At 42.7% G+C, this 25,466-nt stretch overlaps 1 protein-coding gene across 2 annotated transcripts in view; it reads left to right on the forward strand.

Moving 5' to 3' along the window:
• suclg2 (succinate-CoA ligase GDP-forming subunit beta) overlaps positions 1–25,466 on the forward strand; it is a 96,998-nt gene that overhangs the window by 43,007 nt on the left and 28,525 nt on the right. For both annotated transcript variants that reach the window (XM_070959523.1, XM_070959524.1), the window contains 7 exons: positions 1,650–1,749; positions 3,465–3,555; positions 5,322–5,474; positions 6,499–6,588; positions 7,918–8,014; positions 11,723–11,884; positions 13,460–13,602. In XM_070959523.1, the coding sequence (XP_070815624.1) occupies positions 1,650–1,749; positions 3,465–3,555; positions 5,322–5,474; positions 6,499–6,588; positions 7,918–8,014; positions 11,723–11,884; positions 13,460–13,602 (836 nt within the window). The remainder of the gene's footprint in view (positions 1–1,649; positions 1,750–3,464; positions 3,556–5,321; positions 5,475–6,498; positions 6,589–7,917; positions 8,015–11,722; positions 11,885–13,459; positions 13,603–25,466) is intronic.

The following is a 25,466-nucleotide window of genomic DNA, read 5'->3' on the forward strand; positions in this document are numbered from 1 at the left end:
TTCCTTACTACAGCAGTAGTTAGCACACTCAATTTTTAGCCTCTCTTGGCTCACCAGCCCCTGTTTGGATGTTCTCCACTCTGCTTGGAGTGTTTCATCAAGGGAGGAGCTTGTCTCCAGCCCTCAAGGTCAAGGTGTCTTTTCAGCCATTGCACGGCGGATCATGCTCTTCCACTCTCCCTTCCACCCACTTCCCACCCTGATGGCAACCACCTGTCAATGGCTGAACTCCCCCACCTAGATAATAATAACCTAGCCAGAGACTATCTTTCATCAAGTGTCCTCACCCCATTTCAATAGAGAGAACTGTGGGCAGGATGCTGAATAGACAGCTGAGGGCCTCCTCCTGATGTGCGAGTTCTTGCAAGGTGGCAGTGACAGCAGAGGGGAGGCAGGGTGGCTCTATAATTGGAGCAAGGTTGTATGAAAGTTTGCAACAGTTATGCAGTCGCTTATTTCACTTGTTGCACTGAGATTGTAATTGAATACCACTCGGACGGAAACACACCCATGAAGCAGTTCATGTGGATAATGTATGTGAATGCTAGTCACATGGTTCTAGGGATAGCAAATGCCTGGCTGTCGGTGGGTTCCCCACTGTGGTCCAGACTGGTTTTCTCTCCAGCCATTGTATGGATTATCATGAAATTTGGGTCGACATTCATCTTCTCCAGAGGTTGAAGCCAACTGACTGATGTCATCTTTTGACTTTTCCTTTCTTTAGTGCCACCATGAGGTTGAAATGTTTTAATTTTAGTAATTCTCTAAAACAGTATAGAATCCAAATGATTTTTGCTGTTACCTTGACTTTTCTTCTCGGCCACCAAACAGGTCGCGGTTTTCACAGATCCAGTCAAATGTCTCTACATCCGCTCCATGCACTGACATTTTGTACAGATATTATTGGTTTCCAGTTGAAATATGGTAGAAACTTTGTTGATCCCATTACTTTTTGTCCAGTACCACCATGAGATTCATATTTATGGTTTTTGGGTGAAATATCTTAACAAGTGTTGGATGAATTGGCCTGAAAAATTGGTACATTCATCCTCTGTAATTTCCCCAGCACCATCATCAGGTCAAAATTTGAATCTGTCTAATACTTGATTTATGGCCAAATACCTTCAAAACAAATGACTTTCCCATTAGCCTCAGCTTTGTGCTAACAAATGCTTGCATGCTAACAGTCTGAATTTAGATGGTGAACACCTGCTTAGCTTCCGCATATTAGCATAGTCACTTTGAGCATGTTAGCATGCAAATATTAGCATTTGGCTCAAAGTAATCGTTGCTTACAGAGCCACTAGCATGACTGGAGCCTCTAATTCTTACTTAAAGGATGTTTTATGTCCATGTGCCAATATGGTTGCAGTCTCGTGTGATACATTGTAATCAGCGGTGCTGAAGTAATTTTCCCTGTGGATGGGTGCTGATGGGTGTGTGTGCCGTGTAAGCTTTTTTCCTCCTTACGTAATCCCTAATTTTTCACACACATCACACTCACCCCCTCCTTTGCCTGATAAGTGGCAGACTCAAGGGGGCATCCAAGGTGCTGCGTCTATATCTTAAGTGCACTGTCTCTCTTTCTCAGTCCTTCTTTCCCTGCTTTTGTCTGTCTCTTAATCTGAATCTGTCTCTCTGTCTTTCAGATGCCAAGGAGATTGTGCTAAAAGCTCAGATTCTGGCTGGTGGCAGAGGCAAGGGTGTGTTTGACAGTGGCCTTAAAGGTGGAGTGCACTTAACTAAGGAGTAAGTATGCCCCTATGTGCATTTCACACTGAGTTTCAGTAGAAGATAGATTCATATTATTTCTCCTATGACAGCGACTTTAAGAGTGAGGAGGCTCAAAGAACTCTCTGAAGAAGCTCCCTCGGCACAAAGACACAGTCAGGATTACTTTGGCTGCAAATAAACAGTTTTCCTTTCTTCTAGTGTCTCGTTTTCGAACAACTACCCTCAATTAAATGTTGGGAAAGTGATATCAAGGTCAACAGAAGTGTCACGCACCCCTCTCAGGTTAATTGGGTTTTGTGTCGCCACTGAGGTTTTTTGGGTCCAGTTTAGGATTACAAAGTGTGATGGGTGTATTCCTTCAGTGAAGGCTCACTCTGAAATCTTGTGCACTTTTTAAAAGGCCAAACAACAACTTGGAAGAGTTTTTTTTTGCTCAGGCACTGCAGTTTCTGTGTACTAAAACAGTGCTATCTTTTTAGTAAAGGTACCTACCACTTACTGCCGCCTTAAAGGCATAAAGGTGATTTATGACAATTGTCCCAGACATGTATCATCGTCACCCTACTTCAGGGTTCGGAATGGCCAGAAAGTTTCTCAAAGTGAGATATGCTGAAGTTCAACGTCCCCAGACAGTGACAGGAGTGCACAGTTCACCTTCCTCTCATCTATCAAAGGATGAGTACAACCCCTGGCTTCATTTTTATTCACTTACAAAACCAGAGCAGGCTTACAGAAGCAGCCCCTGCATGCGGCCTGCTTTTAAACACAGAGAATAAGTAGAAGTTCATTCACAACAAAGTGGAGACGCACCGGCGTGCTGTGCTTTGTCAGAATATGTTACATTAATGCCCAGAAAGTGCTGAGGCATAGCTCTCTTCAGCTGAACAAAGACATAAAGAAATACTTATTTGTCTGTCTGTTCACCTCCTTTTTTCATCTTTCATTTTTTGAGTGTCTTTTCTCTGATTACTTTTTTTTTAATTAAGACTGCTGTTTAAAAACAGACACTGACTGCGTTTACATGCAGTCAAGTAACCCTTTCATAACTGGAATATCAGCAATAACCCCGTTGCGCACGGCCATGTAAACACCAGTAACCCTTTTTAAAAACCGGAATATGCTCATTCCGGTTTTTAAAAACCGGAATATCACCCCTGGGTTACACCTTTTCTAACCCTAATATTTGGTCATGTATACGCCTATCGGAGTATCCCCACCGAACGGAACATTAATTTGCGTTCTGCGCAAGGAATCTTGGTCTTTTGAGTGCAGGTAGCATGGATATGGATGGCACAGCTCCGGCTCCTTTTCCTATTTCTTCACGTTCTCGCCTTCCGTTAATGAAGAAAGTGAGACAGAATAGTGTCGAGTACTGGTGGTGGGTCAGCACCAGCACCAAAGCGCAAACGAAGGCGACTGCTACCGGCCCCGGGCTGTTCATTATCCGCTGTGCTGCTGTTGTGGTTGTTGTTTTTGGATACAGGAAGAAGCTGAAATGACACGCATTGCGTCATGACGTCTTCCGTGCGTCGACACGTTGTCCATACGTCCCTGTTTTGATCGGGATATCCCAATTGATTACAATTACCATGTATACAGGAATAACCCTGTTTGCTCACACATGTAAACAGGTTATTCCAAATGTTTCAGAAACCGGAATATTGACCATAACCTGAACATTGACTGCATGTAAACGTAGTCACTGTTTGACCTGCTTGCCTCTCTTTCAGCCCTGCAGTGGTTGGTGAACTGGCCAATAAGATGCTGGGTTTCAACCTGACTACCAAGCAGACACCCAAAGATGGAGTGAAAGTGAAAACGGTGAGCCACTGTGCAGGCTGAATGAAAAAAAGACATACTTCTATTCTTTTTTTTTTTTTTTTTTTTTTTCGGACCTCATTTCAAGGCGTTTTGAGTCCAGTAATGCAGTTGTGTAAAATTAATGACTGTGAAGGCAGTCTGGCTCTATGCTTTTTGTTTTCTTTTTTCACTCGGTTTAAACAGTAGCTGTCCACTCTTGTTTACTGTGGGTTTGCGCAGGTTGGTGTTATGGCTCATTGCATAAATTGAACTGGGTCCACGGTGAATTTAAAGTGTTTGGTAAACAACTGTTCCTATGTGCCACTAACAAGCAGGAATTTCATTTTCTTTACTTGCATGCTGCATGCAGTACCTTCTCAAAACAGACATTTCCAGGTGATGAAGCCCTGTCAGTCTGTGGCTTGTGTGTGGGTCCTGCTTTCTTTCTGTGAATCTCTCCCTCTGTTTATCCCTGCTACCCTTGATTCCACCCAACTCCTGCTCCTACTCCTACTACAGAGTTTAGGTAAAATCAAATGAGTCACTTTTCATGAAAAGAAAAGAAAAGAAAAGAAAAGAAAAGAAAAGAAAAGAAAAGAAAAGAAAAGAAAAGAAAAGAAAAGAAAAGAAAAGAAAAGCACCTGTAGACCAGGAAGTTCACAAGTAACTCCACGGCTCAGAGGTAGAGGAAAAGGCAAACAAACAACAAAACAAATTGGACAAAACTTGAATTAAATATGAGCAAGAAGAGACTTGACTTCCAACTGGCCATCTTAATTGTTTTACCAAGAACATCCACTAAAATCAAACCTGGCAAGAGCAGCCATTGACTGACCTGAAGGATCTAGCACCAGAGTGTTGTGACAATCTGGTCTGTCAGATGACAGCCAGACCTTGGCTGTCAACCTGCCAACGGGGTGTGCATCAACCCTCAGCCCATACTGCACCACAGAGCAGAAAACACCACAAGAATAAGGGGGCAGTACTTCAGCATCCATGAGGATTTGCTGTCATGGCGCTAATAGAGGGATGAGGAGACAAGATTGGGTGAGGTGAGACAGGAGGTGTTAAAGATGCTTGTGGAAGAAAACTGCAGGAGACAAAAAAACAGTTTGACTGAAAACAGAAAGAACAAGACAGTGGGAATCCAATAACTTTAGCTTGAGTGAAGAATCGGGCTACAAGTCAAACAACAGGGAACTTGAGAGAACCTTTGAGTGACTGGAGAAGACAACATTTGGACAAGGAGATAGGAGCGCTGTCTGTTCCCACGGTGGGAATAGAAGGCTATCCATCCTCATTCGCTGAGCGATAGGCTGGATGCAGAACATAACGGCTGTGCATGTTCAAACAAACACTCCATCCAGAAAAACCTGCAGCCCATTAACCACCGCGCAACTGATAGTTCCCTGTCAGCTTTTTTTCCCCTCTCTTTTCCAAATGAGCCTCTTGCTTGCTTCCTCTTTGTGCTTATCTGCCGGACTCAAAACATAACGTTCCTCTCTATTTGCCTGCCTTTCTCTCATTCACAGCATAAGAGATTTTCTCAGAGCTATGCTTCATAGATTCTGCCAATCTATGGACCCTGCTTATTTGCCTGTGTAATTGTGCTCAATCTCATATTGAACATTGAGGACCTTTTTAAAGTTGCTCTCTAGTGTGCCTAGAAAAGACTTTTTTTAACGTGGGCTAAAGCAGAACCTCCCTTTACATGATCATGACGTCAAGTTGGAATTGTAGCCACATTCCTCCAGCCGCCCCTCTTTCTCCTGCTGTGCCATGTCCAGGTCATGGTTGCAGAGGCCCTGGACATCAGCAGGGAAACCTACTTTGCCATCCTGATGGACCGCTCCTGCAATGGTCCCGTCATGGTAGGAAGCCCCCAGGGGGGTATGGATATTGAGGAGGTAGCCGCCAGCAGCCCTGAGCTCATCTTTAAGGTATGTGATTTGTGCTTTATACTCCTCACTACAATATCAAATGGGAAGAATAAGAAGTGCAAATCCCACGCCATCTTTGCTCAAAGATTTTCTTGTAAATAAGTTTTATTTGGGTTGAATTCAGGCCAGGACTGGATTGCCCATTGGGCCTTACAGATGGAAGCTGTGCTCTGATTGTATTTTCTGCTAATTCAATTAAATTTATTGTCCTGTCTACATGCGCACTGCACCAGCTGAACACATACAGCAATAGACTGAAGCTAAACATGAACAAACGCACAAACACACCACCTTCTGTGTTTTATTTTGGCTATTAGTTACATAGATTCCATTTGCAGAGCTTATTCCGCTGTCATCACTTGGCTGCTTGGCAACAGGTCCTTGTCAGTGTAAACAGATGTATAATTTAAACATTACAGATGGAGTTCGCCTGCATTTTCTATTGTCGTGTGTCTTTCATTTGCTATAGTCTACAAATGTTGGAGCAGATTGTAAAGATCCTGCTGGGATTTATGTCATTCATTATTTCCACTGAAGATTTCAGATTATACGTGCAATACGCAGCTGTGTGTGTGTGGTGCCGCTGCTGTCCAACACACACGATAGAGCAGTATAGCTTTCACACATCTCATTAAAATCTATTTGATCCAGAGTGGTTTATACAGAATTGATTGAAACTGCTAACAATCATTATATTATTATATTTTCTTCTCTCCTCCACTGTACACCCTGAGCTCCTTCATCCATTTTTACACCTAGAAAAGAAAAATGATAAGAGCTGCTCTGTATCTGAAAGTCAAAGATATGAGGGTCTGATGATCATAAATCCATCGCTTCACTCCCAGCTCTCCCTTTTGTCCATGTCTGGCAGCTTGCCACAGCTTAATTATGATGTCAGCAGTTTAATAAGAACATCCGCTTTGTGTCAAATTATAGTCCAGCGTTCGAGCTTCTTGTTCTCCCTCACTCCTTTTGTCCATTTTTCCTCTCCTTCTTTCTTTCACTTTCACTGCGAATCTTATAGGAAGTCATAGATATATTTGAAGGTGTGCGAGACGACCAGGCACTTCGCATGGCAGCTAATTTGGGTTTCAAAGGACCTCTGCAGAGACAGGTAAACGGCGCACTGAAGGCTTTGCAATGCAAAGCAGAAAGATCTGACGCACACATGCATGCACATATGCAGAGACAGATATGTCCACATTCACTAACAGACCAAACTTTGGCTATTATTAGTTTTCCAGAGGCAAGTTGTGAAGTGTCATTACACCAGGCTCACATGCCAGGCAGTCTGTTGTCATATCTGGCAGTGACGCATGGCGCTGTGCAAGGCTGCGGGAGGTGACATCATTCCTGATATCTTTAATTGACGGATCATGCAATATATTAAATCTGTGAGTGAATCACATCTGAATGGGCAACCTATAATTTTGAGGACAGTGAAACAAAAGGTTTTTCTTGTCATGTCAAATTCTACAAATGTAGTTCAGGCAGGAATAGCGAGTAAAACAAGGCCAAGGAAGACGAGCACACAGCTCACAGTCAGAATGGGTATGTGTGCTTGGCTGTAGAGTTCATTTAAAAAACCATTTGTCTCCTAGCATCAGATCACTTATTTGTGTTCTTGTTCACAGGAGCCGTGGTATGAGAAATCAGATTAGCTCAGAGTCTTTCCACATAACACGCAGCGTCTGCATTGTCGGTATGCTTTTCCATGGCTGCGGCAAGTCAGCTGCCAGGCTGTTAATTTAGAGATAATTGCAGATATAAAAAAAACCTTTACTGCCTTGAATGAGCTATGGGATGACAGGATCTTTGTGTAGGTGCAGGTGTGTGTACGTGCCTATATTGGTTGTGTGTGTGACAGAAAAAAGTAAGCGAGATTTGTGGACTGTCTGGAAGTGTGCATTTAGCAGTCTTGCATTGGTATGTCAAGCTGTCTTCATTACTGAAGAACACATGCAGGAATAGAGAAATCAATCGAGATCATTTTAAAATGGGGTTTTTGACAGTGATGATTTAAGCGTTGTGGCAAGTTGCTGCATTCATCTTTTACCCATACACTGTTTGGAAATGTCAATCCTATATGAAAAGGTATTAACCAAAAAAAAACAAACAAACATATATTTGGATCTGACTGCCAGGTGTAATCTACTGAAATGTGCATTGTGATGTTGTGTTTGTACGTAACCACAGATCAAAGTATGCTCGTACGTGCTGTATTCCATTTGCCAGTTGTCACACCTTGTGAGAAAAAGTGAAAATCATTTTCCCCTACAGCGCAGAGACATACACACTGATGCAAAACAAACTCAGACAGCGTGATGTTTAAGGTGGTTTGCCATGTTTTATGTAGCCTGTGTCGGCGGCTGAGTGGCCTTGGTGGGGCCGGCTGCTCAGAGCCGAACCATCAGGTAATTACTGTCCTCTGTGGACCTCGCAGGCAGCAGATCAGATTAAGAGGCTCTATGATCTGTTCCTGAAAGTCGACGCCACTCAAGTCGAAGTCAATCCTCTCGGAGAGACTCCCGAAGGACAAGGTACCTTGTATCATAGAAAATGCTTGTCTTTGTGTGTGTGTGTGTGTGTGTGTGTGTGTGTGTGTGTGTGTGTGTGTGTGTGTGTGTGTGTGTGTGTGTGTGTGTGTGTGTGTGCGTGTGTGTGCGTGTGTGAGTGCGTGTGTGCGCGCAGGCACTTGGCCTCTCTCTTTGAGTGTGCATTGTGTGTGTCTGTGCATGTCTCTGTCATTAACTGCCTCATGTTGAACATCTGGAACGTTTCTACACTTTAAATGGAGAATTTTGCATTTTTGCATGAACAGGCTTTTGCATGAACCTCTTAATCAGTGACTGTGTGATGCAGGCACACTATCCTCCAGGTCTGAATGCATTTAAGAGTGTGAAGTGTAATTGCAACACATTGACGTCAGTTTCTTGTCAGCATGACTCCGTCTGGATCAAAATCCAACCGGCCTCAGGGAGCACAGCTCTCCATATTCATAGCATGTTGATGTTTGTCGATGATTCCTAGTTGCTGATGATTAACTAAAGGCGTACAGTCTATCATCAACTATTAATGAGGAATTACAATGAGGAATTACAGCAACAGCTACAGACACATCCCTCGTTTAACCACTCAGGGATACTCTACAAATATCTAAGACGTCGAATAAGCTTAGTGTTTAAATTCGTTTTCCGTACTGTATACATACTATGCATCAGGCCTAAAAAGTGGCTGAAATTGCTTAGATATAAATTGGGTATATGAATTAGTCAAACTCTTCAGCTTCAAAGTCTGAAGTTCTGTGTGTGGAACCTGAAGCTAGCTTAATGCTTAACCTTATTAGCCTTATTTTACACTTATTTGCTAAATGTAATTGTTGGAAAATGAGATTGGTGGGATAAACCCAACTTTCTTAGAATATCTTATACTAATTACTGGTATACTTAAGATATTTAATGAGCTGGATCAAAACTACTTTCACACATTGGCCTGAAATACTTCTGTAAAAAGAGAGAAATGTAGTGTTTTATAGAAAATGAATTAAAAGGTTAGGAAATCATCATCAGTTCAGTGTCTCCAGAGTCAGTGCAGTCTAGCCTATTACATGTTCAACCTATTGAAATGAAGTTTAAGTAGTTAGATTGAGGATAAATCCATTGTGCAGTCAAGCAAAAAACTATATCTCTATTGTCAGTCAACTCTCAGTTCTTCAAATACAAACGTTCACAGTGAAACTGAAGTCCAAATTCAGGCCTTCAGCTCATCGTTAAGCTGTAAAGGCCGTGGAAAATGGTGGTCCTGAATTTGGATTAATGGAGGTCCACATTGGCAGTTGACTTTCCTCAACAAGAGAACAGCAGCTTTTCATGCCATGAAACTTAAAACATACGATTTGGCCAAAGCACATAGATGACTTTTATCAATAACTACTTGGTCTTTAAGTAGAAGTCTTTAATGTAACTCTAATTGTTTCCAAGAACAGCTGGAAGAGCTGATCCAAAACAGCGTGTGCTCAGTTTTAAGGAGGATTCTGCCATTAGTAGCTGCAGGCTTCTTTTGTGCCGTGTGATGGTTTGCATGCGTCATTGTTTACTGTAGCTATGGGTCCAGCTCGCCTCAGTCCACTTTGAATAGTCTTCGCATGTGTTTACCTCCTTACCTGTCGTATTCCCTGATAGATGAAAAACATTTAAAACACAAAGAAGCGCAGGGATGTGGTAAATTTCAGTCTCCCATTGTCACTTCCACAATAAATTCTCTCAACATGACACAAGTGGAGGTTTGCAGATCAGCATTTCAAGTGCTCGCCATCCAGATGAGAAAGGCATTATATATAGTCACGATGCATATTCTCGCTATTGTGATGCTGCTTTTGTTGAACTTGCACTGAACTTTGTTTTTCTGCGAAAGAACTAAGAATCAGTGTCTTATCTGCAGCGCTCGCCACAGATTGACTGTGATGTGTCCTATCGAGACGTATTACAACGCGCTGAAGACGCATCGCATCTTTGATGTTATTTAGTCTCCTCAAAAAGAGATTCTTGTTCAAAGTGGGCTTTATCAAAGATTGACAAGAGAAAGTTTGTTGTTTCATGATTTCTCATGAATATTAATGGATAAAATGACTCCTTTCAAACAATGAATTTTTTTAGTGAGAGGTATGAGTCGTTCTACCAGCAGGAAGAAGCAGGCGGGCTTTGCAAACAAGCTTCACGTTGAAAACGATTAATTTGTTGGTTCCATCTCGTCATGTCCTAAGGGAGCACAGCCACTTTCTGTCAGGCTTTCAGCAGACATGTATTGGAAAGTAACTTTTTTTTTTTTTTTTTGGTTCTCATTTGGTAATAACTCAGTTCATTTTGTTGATGGGCTGCAATAATAGAGGTGTCAAAAACAAAAACAAGAGGAATTGCGTAGTGGGAGTAGTCCTTTACCTGGAGGACTCAGTATGTCTTCCCTCCAGTCCCAGCAGAGGCTGCATGCTGCATGTTCCATGTGTCCACAGTATGTGTGTGTTTTGTTTGCGTCTCTTTGTCTGTGTGTCACTCCCAAAGCCAATTCTCATGTTTCCATATATTGTGACCTCCTCTCGTAATTACATGTGAATTATATGGCTGTAGTCCACCAAGCAGTAGAAAAGCTGATGCTCAAGGTTTTATGAACATGACCATATTTTCTCTTAGACCCATAATGGGTCTATATAGTGATGGTTGAATTTATTTAAATCTTTATTGAAGCGAGCAGATTACTGATGTCTGAGAGAGAAATGAACAATGGATCCCGGCCTGATGAAAATGACCTTGAATTTCATTTAAATGAACAGTTTGACCTTTGAGGAAATATTCTCATGTGCTTTCTTATCTGAGAGTTAGATGAAAAGATGCCACTCTCTATTTGTTTGGTAAATATGCAGCTACAGCCAGCAGCTGCTTAGCTTAGCACAAAGAATGGAGATCAGGGGAAACACTGCAGGTTTACGTTTGGTGATGTGTCCAGACTTTACATTATTAATACAGTGATTCTTTCAGTCCTCACACAGCAATGGCAAGCCAAAACTCACCGTCCCCAATGAAGGAACAGTCCGCACGTAACCTCCTGTAAAACTGCAACGTATTGGTTTTACGCTTAAGCTTCTGCACAAACTAAACAAGATTTGACGCTTTGAGCTTTAAATGTGCTACTTTTGTTACCTTTAAACAGAGCCTGACTTGGTTTCTCTCTGTTTCCAGTCATTATGCTATGCAGTGTACTGTACGTTTTCGAACTGCTCCTATAAGATAAGATAAGATAAGATAAGATAAGATAAGATAAGATAAGATAAGATAAGATAAGATAAGATAAGATAAGATAAGATAAGGGACAATCACTTTAAGTATTGTGCGTACAAAAAGCCTAATTTATTACGTTTTTTCCCAGGTAGCTTCACGAGTGAAGCTTCTTTGAAATGCACTCTCTTTGAAGTGTAAAGGAAATGTCCATTTACTATAATGGTCTATCCCTTAGAGGCAGTGTCAAAAACCCATTCCTTAGTGAGCCAACCTCTGAAATAATTAAGACCAGTAGGCCGAGGGGACACCACTCAGTTCATTAATTTCAGGTTTTAGAAATGATAATTAGTTGGCTTTTTATGTCTGAAGTCCTCCTTCTCTCCCCTTTTCCCTCTCTCACTAGCTCTCTCTTTCTCACTTTTAATGCATCCTCTGCTGCTGTCTTTATTCCTAACTCTGCCTTTGTCATCTCTCCAGTGGTTTGCTTTGATGCTAAGATCAACTTTGACGACAACGCTGAATTCCGTCAGAAAGCCGTGTTTGCCATGGACGACATGACAGAGAGCGACCCCACAGAGATGGAGGCAGCCAAGTGGGATCTCAAGTATATCGGACTGGACGGAAACATTGCCTGCTTCGGTATGGAGAGAAAACCCTGCTACAGAACTCATTCCTGCACACACACGCCAAGCATTAAATAAATTGTCCCATAAGCGACCCCCCTCCTGGCATAAGGCTCTAACGCGTCTCTTAAGTCACATAAGTGAAAAGCTCGGACGCAGTTAAAACTTAGTCAGAGTAAAGGCAGCCTGGGCTCTCCTCCAGTCCACATTACAAGCAGCTTTCTGAGGACTCCAGAAGGAATGTTGCCGTAACCAATGCGTTCTAATTAGCTATAATCCGCCCAGAAAGTCTCCAGTGAGCCAGATTGTTAGCATTCTCATTAAAGGCCCCCTCTCTTGTCATAAATCAAAGCTTTTACAGTGTACAGCAGCACTAACAGGTGCTCTCGCATCTTACCCCGTAGCCTCATAAACACATTAGATGTCTGTTAGCACTACCCCCCACCCCCCACCTCCCTACACACACGCACATGCACACGCACGCACACACCCATTCTGCAACCCCAGCTCCCAGCCTCTCTTAAAGTAACAACAGCTTTTAAGGCCCTGCAGCTTCCTTGAGAGCTCTGTAAGCCACCAAAGTGACAGCTGTTAAAGCGAATTTCCCTTTTATTGAGACCTCGGTCGGGGAGCTTGCCAGGACGCAAGTTCAGCTTAGCTAAACCAAATGAGGTAAGACATTTTTGTGCACTTGGCACCCGCACAACTCAGCAGGGTAGCCGCGCTGGCAGTTGGCTAAATGATGACACAGGCCACAAAAAAAAAGAGGAGAAGAACCTCTTTTAATCAGCGCTCTTTTCTCTGAAGTCGAGAGTCGAGACAAAATCAAATTTTCTGTCTCGCACGACTTGAAGTATTGAATGTTTCTGATTAGAAGATTTCCAACCGATTCACTTTTTAAGTGTGACTTTTTTTTTCTAGCTGTTTGCTCTTGGTTAATAATTCACTGCTGGATTCCTTTGTGGGTGTTTCTTACAGTGCAGTACAGTCATCTTTCCTTCAGCTCCTGCAGTGTTATTTTAATGAACTCGTCCAGAATCAAGGTAAATGTGACCATTAGAGGTATACTGTTTTCTTGACGAACAATGTATATGTTCATACAAAGTAATCCCTCTGGATCACTACTCATGACTCACTCGCGGTGTGTGACAGCCTGTCTGCAGAGACCCTGCTCTCTGTCTGTATTGTCTTATTTTCTTCTTATTTTGCTGCGGTCGGGATGTTTCTGGGCTGCAACCTTTGGGCAGTTTGTATTTAGCCCCTCAGCTGATAATAACGTGCAGGTGAGATCGGGACTTTATGAAAGGGTAGCCACCAGGTGCCAGACCATAAGCAGCATGCATCCACGTGGAGGATAGGAATGGTGGACGCAGCGAGGAAAACAGTTTGTTACAAACACTAACCAACAATCCTGAGACTCTACTTTTACCTTCATTACACCTAATAAACAAGTTTGATACATTGTAAATTAGGTCTTTATTGGTACACTTGATGCCATAAGTCTCACTCAATACGTGTCTGCCTTTTAGTTATCAGTACCTCAGTACACATTTTGGCACATTAACTGAACTGACACAGTTCATTTTTACAGTGAATGGAGCCGGTTTGGCCATGGCCACATGTGACATCATTGACCTGCATGGAGGAAAGCCCGCTAACTTCCTGGACCTGGGGGGAGGTGTCAAAGAGAGGCAGGTGTACGAGGCCTTTAAGCTGCTCACTGCTGATCCTAAGGTAGGGATAAAGTGTTCAAGAAATGCTTTTCTTGCTAAGCTTGACTGTAACAACTGAGTACATAAGCCAAATTGGTTGCTCATTTTCAAGCATGTCTTTCGTAAAAAAAGAGCTGTTTTACCACCTGTTGAATTGTCCTCAATATTGCTGTCACGTATTTTGTCATCGCACATTGATAAAGCCCTGTCTATCTGGTTAGCGCTTTGTCACTTAGACAACAGTGCTCATTAGACAAGGGACCTTGGCATATGTCCATGTTTCATTGAGGGAAACAGAGTCTGGGAGGCAGTGTGATTATATGCCATCATTTGCAGTCGCAGTGGTATGATGAATCTCTGCTGTGCGCTCTGCAATAAGAGTTGGCTTTTAAAGAGTCATTGTCACACATGCGTCCACACATGTGCCTATAAACAACTCACAATGAATGCTCACATACAAATTTAACTCACAGCATGCCTCTGGAAGTCTTGCAGCATCGGATGAGTGGCAGTTTCGTGTGTTTTACAAGTGATCCAGCTCCATGTTCAGAAAGCTAATAACTCCAAACTAAACAACATGAGCCTTGTAACGATACCGCAGTGCCGATTGTGTGTTGACAGTCATCACACCGCTAATTCCCCCGCTGCTGTCACTCCCACATTCCTGGACTGATCTCCGGTTGCCTCTGTGTTATCATCTCTGGCAAGCTTGGTTGTGTGGAATACAGAGGAGCGTTTGATATTCACTCCGTCTTCTGCCCCTTCTTTATTTATACTTTAATTTACACTTGCTGATTTGACTTGACAGGAAATCTTTCAAACGTATGTTTCATGCTAATTCGTAAAGATATCTAAACATTTGTGATTTGCCACATTCAACCACGGCTTCATGGGTTACTTATCTACCAGAGAGGTGGCTTCCACGCTCTCACACACTCCCTTAATTTTAACATGCCTTACTATGATAATGCTAGCTTACTGAATTTAAACGTGCATACACAAAGGAGAGGCTGTGAATACAGACTGATACGCAGTCTGCTCTTAAAATAGATATTCTGTCAATATTACACCTCTAGAAATCTCAATTTCATCGAAACCTAATACTCAGTTGTAGAATTTTTCACTCTGTGTGAGTTGTGAGGGACATTTTTTAAGTTCTGTCTTATATTCATCGCACAGCAGTGCACAGACCGGCGTTGCACACCTTTACAGATGAATGTTAAAAACCAACCAACCTTAACACTCCAGCGTGTGATTCATTGCCTCACTCAGGTTTCCACTGTGTGTAGATTCTCTTCGGCCTCACGTGAATTCAGCCCAGCGGTCTGTAGCTGAAAATAAAAATGAATATGGTGGATAGAAAAGAAATGCAATCAATAGGGGAGAAAGAAAACTACAAAGACTTGTCACTCTATCCTCATATGGGGCCATCATCTATTATTATTGAATGCTTTTAAAACGAGGTGGAGGTGTTCTGCAGAGGCACAATCAGGTTTTAAAGTCTGCGTTCATTGCAGCCCCCACCCAAAAAGAAAATGCTCCCACATGGACAAGAGGATCCTCCTCTACCCTCCTCCTGTTCCTCCTTCTCTCTCTGTCTTGGGCTGATTCCCCAGATCCAGATGGGGGAGTAAGCCTGCTGTCTGTTCCTCCTGCTGCTGTATATGGAAATAGAGACCGGAGCTCCTCCCTAACAGGGGAAAAAAGTGGAATAGGATTGACATTAAACTGGGTTGGAAGCACCATTAGCATTTCAACCAGGGGAGCTGAGAAACCTGCTCAGGTCTGTGGAGGGAATGTTAATCATTTCACAATAAAAGCGAGAGAGACAGAGCTGCTCATTTGCATTTAGTAATTTTTTTTCTTATCTCCACAAATTACCACTCCCAAACAGCAAAAATGTGTGCAGAAATCCAAAATTGAAATCAGGCTCTTGCCTAGGTGAATATGACAACGCAAAGTTATTGATTCCACGTGTCAATAAGTTTTTGGAAAGAGCGCGGTTCTGCTTATTTGCCTGAAATATCAAGGCAGTCAGTGCTGATGGCCTTCAAATACGCGACCTATAGTTGACAGTTGTTTCACCGTTTGAAGTCCCAGATGGACTGCTTTGCTTTCATTTCGCATCATTATTGTTCTGCCTATTTTTAAAAAAACAACAGCATATGTTACGAGACTGCTGAGGAAAATGAGTTCCACAGCAGCTGCAGGGAAAGGCACTTAATGTTCTGCTGCATATATGTGTGCGTTTTATAATGTGACTTTTGACGGGGAAGGTTAGAATGGTTCCTACGCTGTGGAGATGTCATATCAGGCAGGCGGTATAGCAGGAAATATCCTGCTGTAATGACGCCATACATTTCAACAGAAACAGGTATTTCGGTGTCTTCCACTCTTTCTTGCTCAGTCGCTTTTTTTTTTTTGCTTTGGTCTCCCTCCCTCCGTCTTTCTCGCTCTCTTCCGCTCAGTCTCTGCTTTGATGTCTCAGGCTCATTGTGCTGAGAGGAGTGGAAGTGATGTGAGTGCACTGCTCGCACTGAATAGCCGAGACGGAGTCGGGGATGTCAAAGCCTCCTTTTTCTTGTTTGCTCACTTCTCCAGTGTCTACCCTTACAGCATTCATTACCTTAAACATCTTTATTCTCTGAGAGAACAGGGAAGAGGGAAGAGATGAAATGGGGATACTATATCCGAAGTGGGAACAACATGGGGGAAAAAAATTCAAAATGAAATGATCGCGACAAAAAAAAATCAGAAAGCAGTGTGTAGCCCAGCGTGCCAGTTAAATATGTGAGATGTTATGTAGCTCAGCTGAGTGCACTAGACCATTCGGCTTTGTTTGAATTTCGGCCCCTGGCTTTTTAAGCGGGGACATATTTATTTTTCATGCTAAAATAAATAGCTCCACTTTCTTCATATCCACGTATAGAACAGTTTGTTGACAGAATGGCTGAATTTATTGAGGTTTCCCTCACATCACCTGCAGGCACGAAGCAGGACCAGGCAGCAAATACCGACAGCCAAATAACCTCGTTATTGCCTTGTGCCTGTGCTGTAAAGAAAGTGGCAGATGGATGCTTTGTCCAACTCAACATCCATTTTGTTCTCTGGGCTTAAGGCAGTTTTCTGTAATTTTTATGGACTAGAGTAAATGATGACATTTTTCTAAAACACACCCTTGTTGTTGGTGTGTGTCAGAACAAGGGCAATCGCTATACCAAACTATTAATTAACATGGAAAAATATCTGTACATCACAACAGCAACATTAGAATAATCCAAATTAATCACCGTGTAAGGCGTGAATCCATCCTCGCTTGTGAACGACTGAGCCTTACAAGGATGCCCCTTCCAATCATGATACTATCACCTGTTACCAGCGAACCTGTTTACCTGTGGAATGTTCCAAACAGGTGCTTTTGTTGCTTCTGTCCCAACTTGTTTGAAATGAAGAAAAACAATAACAACAGCAACAAATTCTGTTTTGTTCATGTTTTTACACAGCATTCCAGCTTTCACCATTGTATAAGCCAATAGCACAACATCTTAATTCTGCCATGTTGCGGGGTGACTGTGGAGATCAATTGTGAGGTCAGTTGTGTCAGCTGGTTTTCAGCTTTGTGTTTCTATTCACAATCAACAAACTCTCAGTCGGTTTTACAGAATGCAGAGTATTTCAGTGACACAGAGTGAACCACGGATGGATGAAGTCTCTCCCCCTCAGAGTAACGTTTTGTTCTCCTGACACTGGCAGAGAGCCAGTCACATTTCAGCTGTTGTGCTTTGTGAATGTTCTGCCTGCCGCTCAGTACTTCTGTGTGCCTGTGAAACAAAAAGTAAATGAAGTGGAAGAACAAAAATATACTGTAAGAAAAATAAAAATAATGTAACTTTTAAAAGTCAAATGGCAACTCTCAGCCCATTTAGCATTTCCTGCTGATATTATTATAGTTAGATGAGCACAAACTGGCATGTTGTGGCACCTAGTGTGCTTGCATACAGTACAAAACCTACAGTATGTAACTCTGTGTGAAAGCTTGCATTGTGTGTGTTTGCTGTCTCAGTCGTTACCTAAAGGTCTGTTGCATGATGCTGTAGTTCGTGGCACTGCTGCACTGGTGAAGGCGGAGCAGGGATGGAAAGTGAGGAGGCTCCGCCCTGAGGTGAAGACACAGATTGGCACATTAGCATTAGTTCACATGGGTGACCCACCCGCCTCCTGGGCAAGTGTGTGGGTGCATGTGTATGCACACACGTATGCTTCTGGGGACATTATATAGTCTTATATTCATTTCTTAGAGACTTGCCCCAACCATAACCAAGTCTTCACCCTAGAATTTAATGATTTACATTATGGGGACTTGCATTTTGTCCCCCATAAGGAAGGCGAGTCTACACAATGTCCTCATAATGAGTTATATATGGCCGTGCGGGCGTGTGTGCATGCTCATGTGTGTGCAATGCTTAGTGTTTTGTTTGCATTTGCACCTCCTCCTGTTTGTGTGGGATTGTTGTGCATGTCTCCCAGTGTTTCAGCCCTTATTGCCCTCAAGCAAAACTACATGCTATTTTCCTTCTTTCCAGCTCGGTGACTCTGCTTTAACTCACCTGCGCTCCCTCTTTAACCACTTTCCTCTTTGTTGCTGTGACACTCCTGAACCTAACCAGCTCTAAGTCCCATCTCCCCCTCTACAGGGGACACACTACTACTGCTACCTTTCCAACACTATCTTCTGTTTTCTATGAATGTGCCGTTATTGGTTTTACTCAGCACTACTTCCATGGTGATCCATACCTGGACATTTATAGCAGTGCCCCAGTGTGTCTTCCTGCCAGTCTCTTGTGGTTCCTTCATCTCTCTCCATTTCCATGTGTTCTTTCTCTCAGTCCCTCTCTTCTTTGTATCTCTCTTTTCTTCCCTGTAGCCTTTCATCTAGCTAAATCCTGTTAAAGTCAATGTGAGGAGCTCCCCCTCAGTTTCATGCCCGCTAGCTAAATCCTGCAGGAGCCCAGGCACTGCCATTCTCATCCTCACATGGAGATGTCTGAGGCCATGTCTAATGTGCCTCAAGTCCTCAACATGTATGGAGTCACAGCGAGGCAGTGGCTCTGGTCCAAGCCAGGTGAACCAGAGAAATGCACTGTGAAAGGTGCACCATCCTGTCTTCAGGCTGGATGGGAAAGGACAGAGCTCTGTTTCACAGGCCTGTGTCCTTGCAGTGCTGCAGCACATGACTGTGATGCAAATCACACAGACCACTCAGTCACTGTGCAGAAACATGCTTATATTGTGGCATCCACATCATACACACATCTGCACACACGCAGCCCTCCAGGGACCCCAGCAACTTTTAATCACAAGAGTCACCTGTGATGTTAGAGCCCCATGGTGTGTTATTTTGCAAGCAAAGAAATCACCTTTTCGCCTGAAGCCGAGGGCCCCGGGGGGGAGATGCTGGCTGCATGTGCCATAAACACAAGCAATGCAAAGCCGCTGAGAAACGGAGGGAAAGGAAAAAACAAGCTACCATGGTAATGGAGTTCATTCCCAGAATGCAGAATACCACACAAGTAATAAGCAAGGGGCCAGCCATGGAGGAGCAAGCACTTAGTCCAGCCATCACACTGGGGCTACCATATTGAGGCCAGGCTACAGACAGAGTGAACGTTGCTTGTAACAGGCATGGGGCTGTAAGTGCTTTAAGGGAGAAGTGGCTCTCCGGGTGATATATGTCCTTTTCAGTTATATGCTGTACAGGTCATTGTATTGGTTTGCCATTATAAGAGAAAGGCCCTACCTGCATGTAATGGTTTTCCTGCAGATTTGCTAACAGTGCATTAAAATCCTGCTGCAGTGACAGATATAGGGTTGTGTTTTTGTCTATCATGGGACCTCTTCTGCTCTACTACATTTAAAACCATGGCAGCAATGTGAGCAACTTATGTTACAGGCTAAACCCCGAGTGCACTGACCCTGTGTTAGTCCTTGAAATGTATTCACCATGAGCCAAATGCAGTGTAATTGGATACCGTGTTCAGCTCTATATATTAATGTGTGGGATTTCTTTTTCTGTGGCATAGCCTGTGCATGCACACATGCATGTGTGCATTAATCTATGTATACATTCAAAGGCTGTCCATGCAGAAACCGTAGAGAAGCATACAGGTATAGACTGATGCAGAGTGAGTGAACGGGCTTAAGGAGCCACCCCCTTGCTTGGTGAACCCTCGTGTCAGCTGGACCCTTCAGATAAACAGCTCTCACCCATTTCTCAGCTAAGTACAGCTTAGCTTTGATAAATCAGAGTTCAGCCTCACCAGCAGTTGTCGTGTTGTTGTTCTCTTTCCAAACATGGCATCAGTTGACAGGAAGCAGCAGTGTTAGATTTTTTTTTGTTTACCACATTTATTTCCCATATATTTTATGAACAAGTCTCTAGCAGCTATGAAACAAAGAAGTTTTTGCATGATTACCACCGACATTCATACCATTGTCAAGTTATACTCCTGCTCCTGATTTACAGGACAGCTCACCCTTCTCTTTTCTTTTCTCTTTTTATAGTTAATCTACTTCCACTTTCCTCTTTTTGCTTTGTTGCAGTCAGGTTTTGCTTTTTGTAAAAGTAGTAAGACGTCTTAGAATGACATTTGCAGTAGAGGTAGTTTGGTTAATAACCTTTAAAGAAGACAACAGGAAAATTACAGTATTTCTATTTAATGATACTAAAATCAAAATAGAAAAAAAACTTTAATTCTGTCAACTTTCTGCATTGTCCTTAAAGATCAATATAGCTACACATCCCTCATAATGAAGGTAAGTCAACTCATAAGTGCAACCATAAATCAAGACAGCCAGTTATGTATGCTACTAAACATGCCCGATCATCATTTAATATTACGTTCACTTCAGTTTCTACAATAACAGGCACTTATAAATGCTTGTTCTTACGCTTTTGCATCAGGCCGGCTCTGGTCAAGCTTTTTGTACTGCTAGTGTATAGTAAGACAAATAACAGCAGTCAATGAAAAATCATTTTTGCATACAAGGAAATAAGATATTTGTACAAATGTAACAACAGTTGGTGGACTTCTTTGTGTTAGCACTGGTGTGGCTTAGCCTTCTAGCTTTTCATATATTAAGTGTATCTATAATTATAATATCGTGGAATTTTAGATGCCATATCTGTTCTCACTGTGTGCAGTATAAAGTATGTTGTCTCACTGCTCGCAGTAATGTAAGTTGATATAAATGGGTTAGGGCAACGTTGCTCCTGACCAGGGATGAGCGCGGGTTGGACACCAGCTGGCTTGGTCAACAGATGTTTAACAACATTTAGCTTTTGCAAGAAAGTACCTGACTTGCCTAAAGACAAGTTTTCAATGGAGAGAGAGGGCATACGTGACAGACACACAGAGCGCACATGTGGGCGAGGAAGAATGATTCTGCTGCAGAGTCGTGCATGTGCGTTAGATGAATTGAGATCTGCTTAATGGTATGCATTTTAAATCGGTTTATATTTTCAATTTCACAGGCCCTTTTGGGCTTGGGCAGAGTTACAGACTTCTGACTTGAATATTTGTATATTTGGTTGGGCAACAACACACAGCTTTCACACATACGCTGCCCCGCTCTCACACTGATATGTATATACACATTCTGTTGCCTAAACTCTTGAACCCAATCTCTGAAAATACATCAACCTAACATCCGCACACTGTCATAGACCAAATAACAAATGTATGCACACATCATGAATTTGGGCAAAAATGTACACTTTGCACCTAAGGGGGAAGGTCCAAGACATAAGTGAAGGACAAATGAGGTTGTTAGACTTCATACATTCTCCCTCTCATTCCTCTTGTGAAGGTTAATTTGAGGAAGTGAAGGAATTGTCCAGAGATGCACCGTGCAGCTGATGACTTGTCAGATTGATTTGCCCTTCAGGGATCTCAAGCCTTGTCTGTCGCCTCCATTTGATTCCGGCTTAGGATAGCACAGCATGCTTTTAAAGAATCATGTCATGTTCCTCTGCACCGTCAGTAGACAGCACTATTATTTAACCAACAGGTATGCATAAAGACCATGGATTCTTAATTTATTCACCTTATCCCAGCCCCTCGTCCTGGTACCAGTTCATCCCCTGTTGAGTCTCTCACACACGGACCCACCCACGGACACACAGACAGGTCCCATGGGTATGTCTGATTGAGCTTTCTCCTGTCTGCCATTCCTCATCCGTGGGAAATCAATAGAGGATCTGGGATTGGAGCTGGGGCTAATTGAGCTCTGCTCTCTTCGTTCTCTTATTGCTGCCAGGAGTGTTTTGTCATCGCAGCACCTGGTTCACACCATGGGGCCAGGGGGAGCCAGCCAGTGATCAGATAGGGCCTTTGGATGCCACAGGGAGGAGAGCTGTGTGTGATTGAGTGACCTTGTGAAGTCAAGTGCTCAGAGGAAGGGCATAGCAAAGAAGGCCTTCATTTATTCTCATATACCTCTGCAGCAGCTCTTAACGTGATATCAGAGGAAACAGAAATATATCTTGTGTTGCACAGTTTAGGAAGTCAGAATCGTTACAGTAGTGATTATCACTCTGGGTTTCTTGTAACTCAACTCTCTTAACTTTTTTACTTGCTGCAGTGCAGCAGCTTCTTTGTGGAACACTGCATAATCATTATTGCATCCATTTGCATGTATTTCACATCGCACCACTAACCAGGAGACATCCGAAGAACAAATTAAAATGAACTTAAACCATTGCCTTGGCAGTATCACTAACACACCAGTCTCTCCAGCTATAAATATCATGCCATAAGAGCAGTGCTTCCGCTGTGTTTACTCTTCACACATGGTTTCAACATAGCCATGGATCAGTAGCCCATGATAATGCCTCATATTAAATGTGAGCATGCTGTTGCTCGCCAGTTTTATCCTTACAAACCGCTTTTCTACTCTTCTCAGTATTATAAATGAAGATTCCTTCCATCCAAACCATCTGCTGTCATTGCTCCACCCTTTGCCACCATTCCAGTTCTCCATCTCTCCATCTGTCCATGTTCCAAGACTTGAGGGAGTGACACCATCACAGACAGCCATGTCCAGTGCTGAGAGACAGTGTGGGACTGTTAGACCTCCCTCATTTCATGCTTCCCGGCGTTTACGTGGGCACATGTTGGGGGATTATGCGAGGCCATTCAAACACCCAGTTGATGAGATCATTCATGCTCTCTGAGCCATCCGCTGACAACACAAACGTGCCCTTTCCTGTCTTCTATTACTCACAATATCCTCTGATATTGTGAGTAATGTTTTTGAAGCCGCTTGTCGAGGTTAAGCCTGCATCATTAAAACACAGGTTAATTGCTGTTGAATGTTGCTGTAAATTAATGAGCAGAGTCAAAAAATGATAGCCAGCAATCTTAACAACATGCCATAGCCTTGAAAATGTGTTTTTCTTAGCTGTTTGACTGGAGATGGTCAAAGTGCACCTCACATCATTAACCGCAGTACGAGTCACTGTGAGATACACAATTCACAGGAGGCGCAGGTAGAAGACTGCCGCAGTATCAACGTATATTAGCAAGTACTTTGTGAAATATACCCTGAAATTAACAATCTGTCATGCCGGGAAGTTTTTGCTTCTAGACGCTCACAAGATTCTGTGAAGGCTGAGAATTATATGGTATTACACAACAGAGCATAGTAGTATTAAACCAGAGCTCAGATATACTTCTTGCATCATGTGGAAGATTGAAAGGATAATTAATATCTGATGCCCCTGCCAACTTCCTCGTAAAGAGGTGCTCCAGTGTTTTCATATTGCACATCCATAAAGTTGGTTAACTCACAAAAAAGAAGCTCCAATAATGCAACTCAATAGCATCTTTCATTGGACACTGTTGCTTTGGAAAGCCACAGGAGACATTATGCTGCTGTTCTCACAGTCTGAGCAAACTGAACTTTATGTGTAAAATCAGTGGAGAGCCCTCTTTATTTCTTTTACTGAACAGTTGGACAAAAGTTAGACAACTGCCCAGCCTTATTGCTAACAGATGACACTCACAAAAGGGAGATATAGAACTGAAGCTAAATGCTGTTCTCCTGCTAGTTGTCTAATATTGGCAACAGCACAGACATAACCTTATTGTAAACACACCCTGACAAATCATGTAAATGCTTTTCATTATTTTGTTTGAACTAAATAGATCATGAAAAACAGATTGTGTTGTAACAGCCTCACACTTTATCACAAGACTGGAGACATGACATTGCACATCACAGGGTCAGTAGAAGAGGACATTACTGTAGTATAGAAATTAAAGTGAGCATAAATGCTGCTTTCCAAACAGCGCTGAGGATAGACGGGTCATTTTAAGATTAGCCTTGATCATTTTGTGTTGTGTGTTTATCCGTAGCTGCTATGTGAGCATATTTAATCCAGCACCAGTCAGTATCTGTGTATGCACCCAGTTGTGTGTGGATTATATGCTTGTGCCCGGGCTCTTGATGCTTTGTGTTTGTTCTAACATGGCCCAAGGCTCTTAATGACTCGCATTAACCTTCTGATTTTAGTCAGACCCAGCTCTCAAATCCAGCAGCCCTTCTGCCCTCTCTGTTGTTGCAGCCTCCTGGGTTTCGGGCAGGGTCATGGGTTGAGACACCAGCTCCTCTTTGCTGTCTTCCTCCATAACACCCTCAGTGACACTTGCAAGGGCAGCTGTAGTGTTTTGCGTCATCCAAGGTTGTAATATTTTTGTCCGCTCTGTGCAATGCTGAAATGAAGATTTTCTCACTTAAATTAGAAGAATCTTACATGATATTCAGCAGACAGCCGGCAAATACCAAAACTCTTAAAGCTTTGCAGCCTAATGAGCAAACATTCGCAAATGTAGTTTGTTTGTTGAAATGTCCCGTCTCTCCTCAGAGCCCCTCCTCCCCACTCGTGGTGTTTCAGGTATTTGTTGCTTTGTATGGCGAGACATGCCGGCAGCAGTACAGCGAGAGATTATTGTCGGTGTAATTGGCTTTTCCAGGCCTGATTTGATACGAGCCTCTTGTCTGATCCACACACTTCTTTATTATCGAGCGTAATGGGAAGACGTTGAGACTCACATGAAACATTCGCTTCATCGCATCTCCGGAGAAATCGCCTCTTTCTTCTTTGTTTCTATGCTCAGGGTCAGGATAGAAAGCAGCGTGTCTGTGTTAAGACGAGACACTCACAGCATACCCACATACGCAGGAACTGACATATATTAGCATTACACATATACAGTACCGCAGAGAAAAGAAGGACAATGGTCTTGAATTCTGAAAGCAAATATAGCTTATTTTAATAGTCTGTGCGTTTAACCAGCCATAGATATGTAAAGAGTTAATACTCATCATTGATGATCAGCTATTATGAACCACCTCACATTATCCATGGTCTTAATGTCCGTTCCTTCCTGGTAATTGACAGCCGGTGGGAAGAGTTTGGCATCAGATGATATGTCCAGTTCAGTCCCCAGTAGGCTGTCCAAGCTGACATGACTGTCTACCATTGCAGCAGTCTGCCTTGTTCACTGAGCAGCAGAGGCAATGTAGAACACGGCTCTCCTATGCTCTTATCTCAGTCAATATCTGCTACTGCCGGAGGAGGAAACAGATGGACAAGAGAATTGCAATTGGACAACTGAGAAGTACTGTAAAGGAAGGGAGGACATTGTGACGAGTTTGTCTTTTTTGAGTAAATTTTGAATAATAATTTATTGAAATTATTCTTATTTGAATAATAAGAATAATTTTTGAAATATCAATTTGTCGACACAATATCAAATGACAGGTGACATTAAATACTAGAAAATTGCAGATAGAAAATGATGCCAATCAAAACACAACACGCTG

This window comes from Chaetodon trifascialis, chromosome 3 (assembly GCF_039877785.1).
Source record: "Chaetodon trifascialis isolate fChaTrf1 chromosome 3, fChaTrf1.hap1, whole genome shotgun sequence".
In the NCBI taxonomy this organism is placed as follows: Eukaryota; Metazoa; Chordata; class Actinopteri; order Chaetodontiformes; family Chaetodontidae; genus Chaetodon; species Chaetodon trifascialis.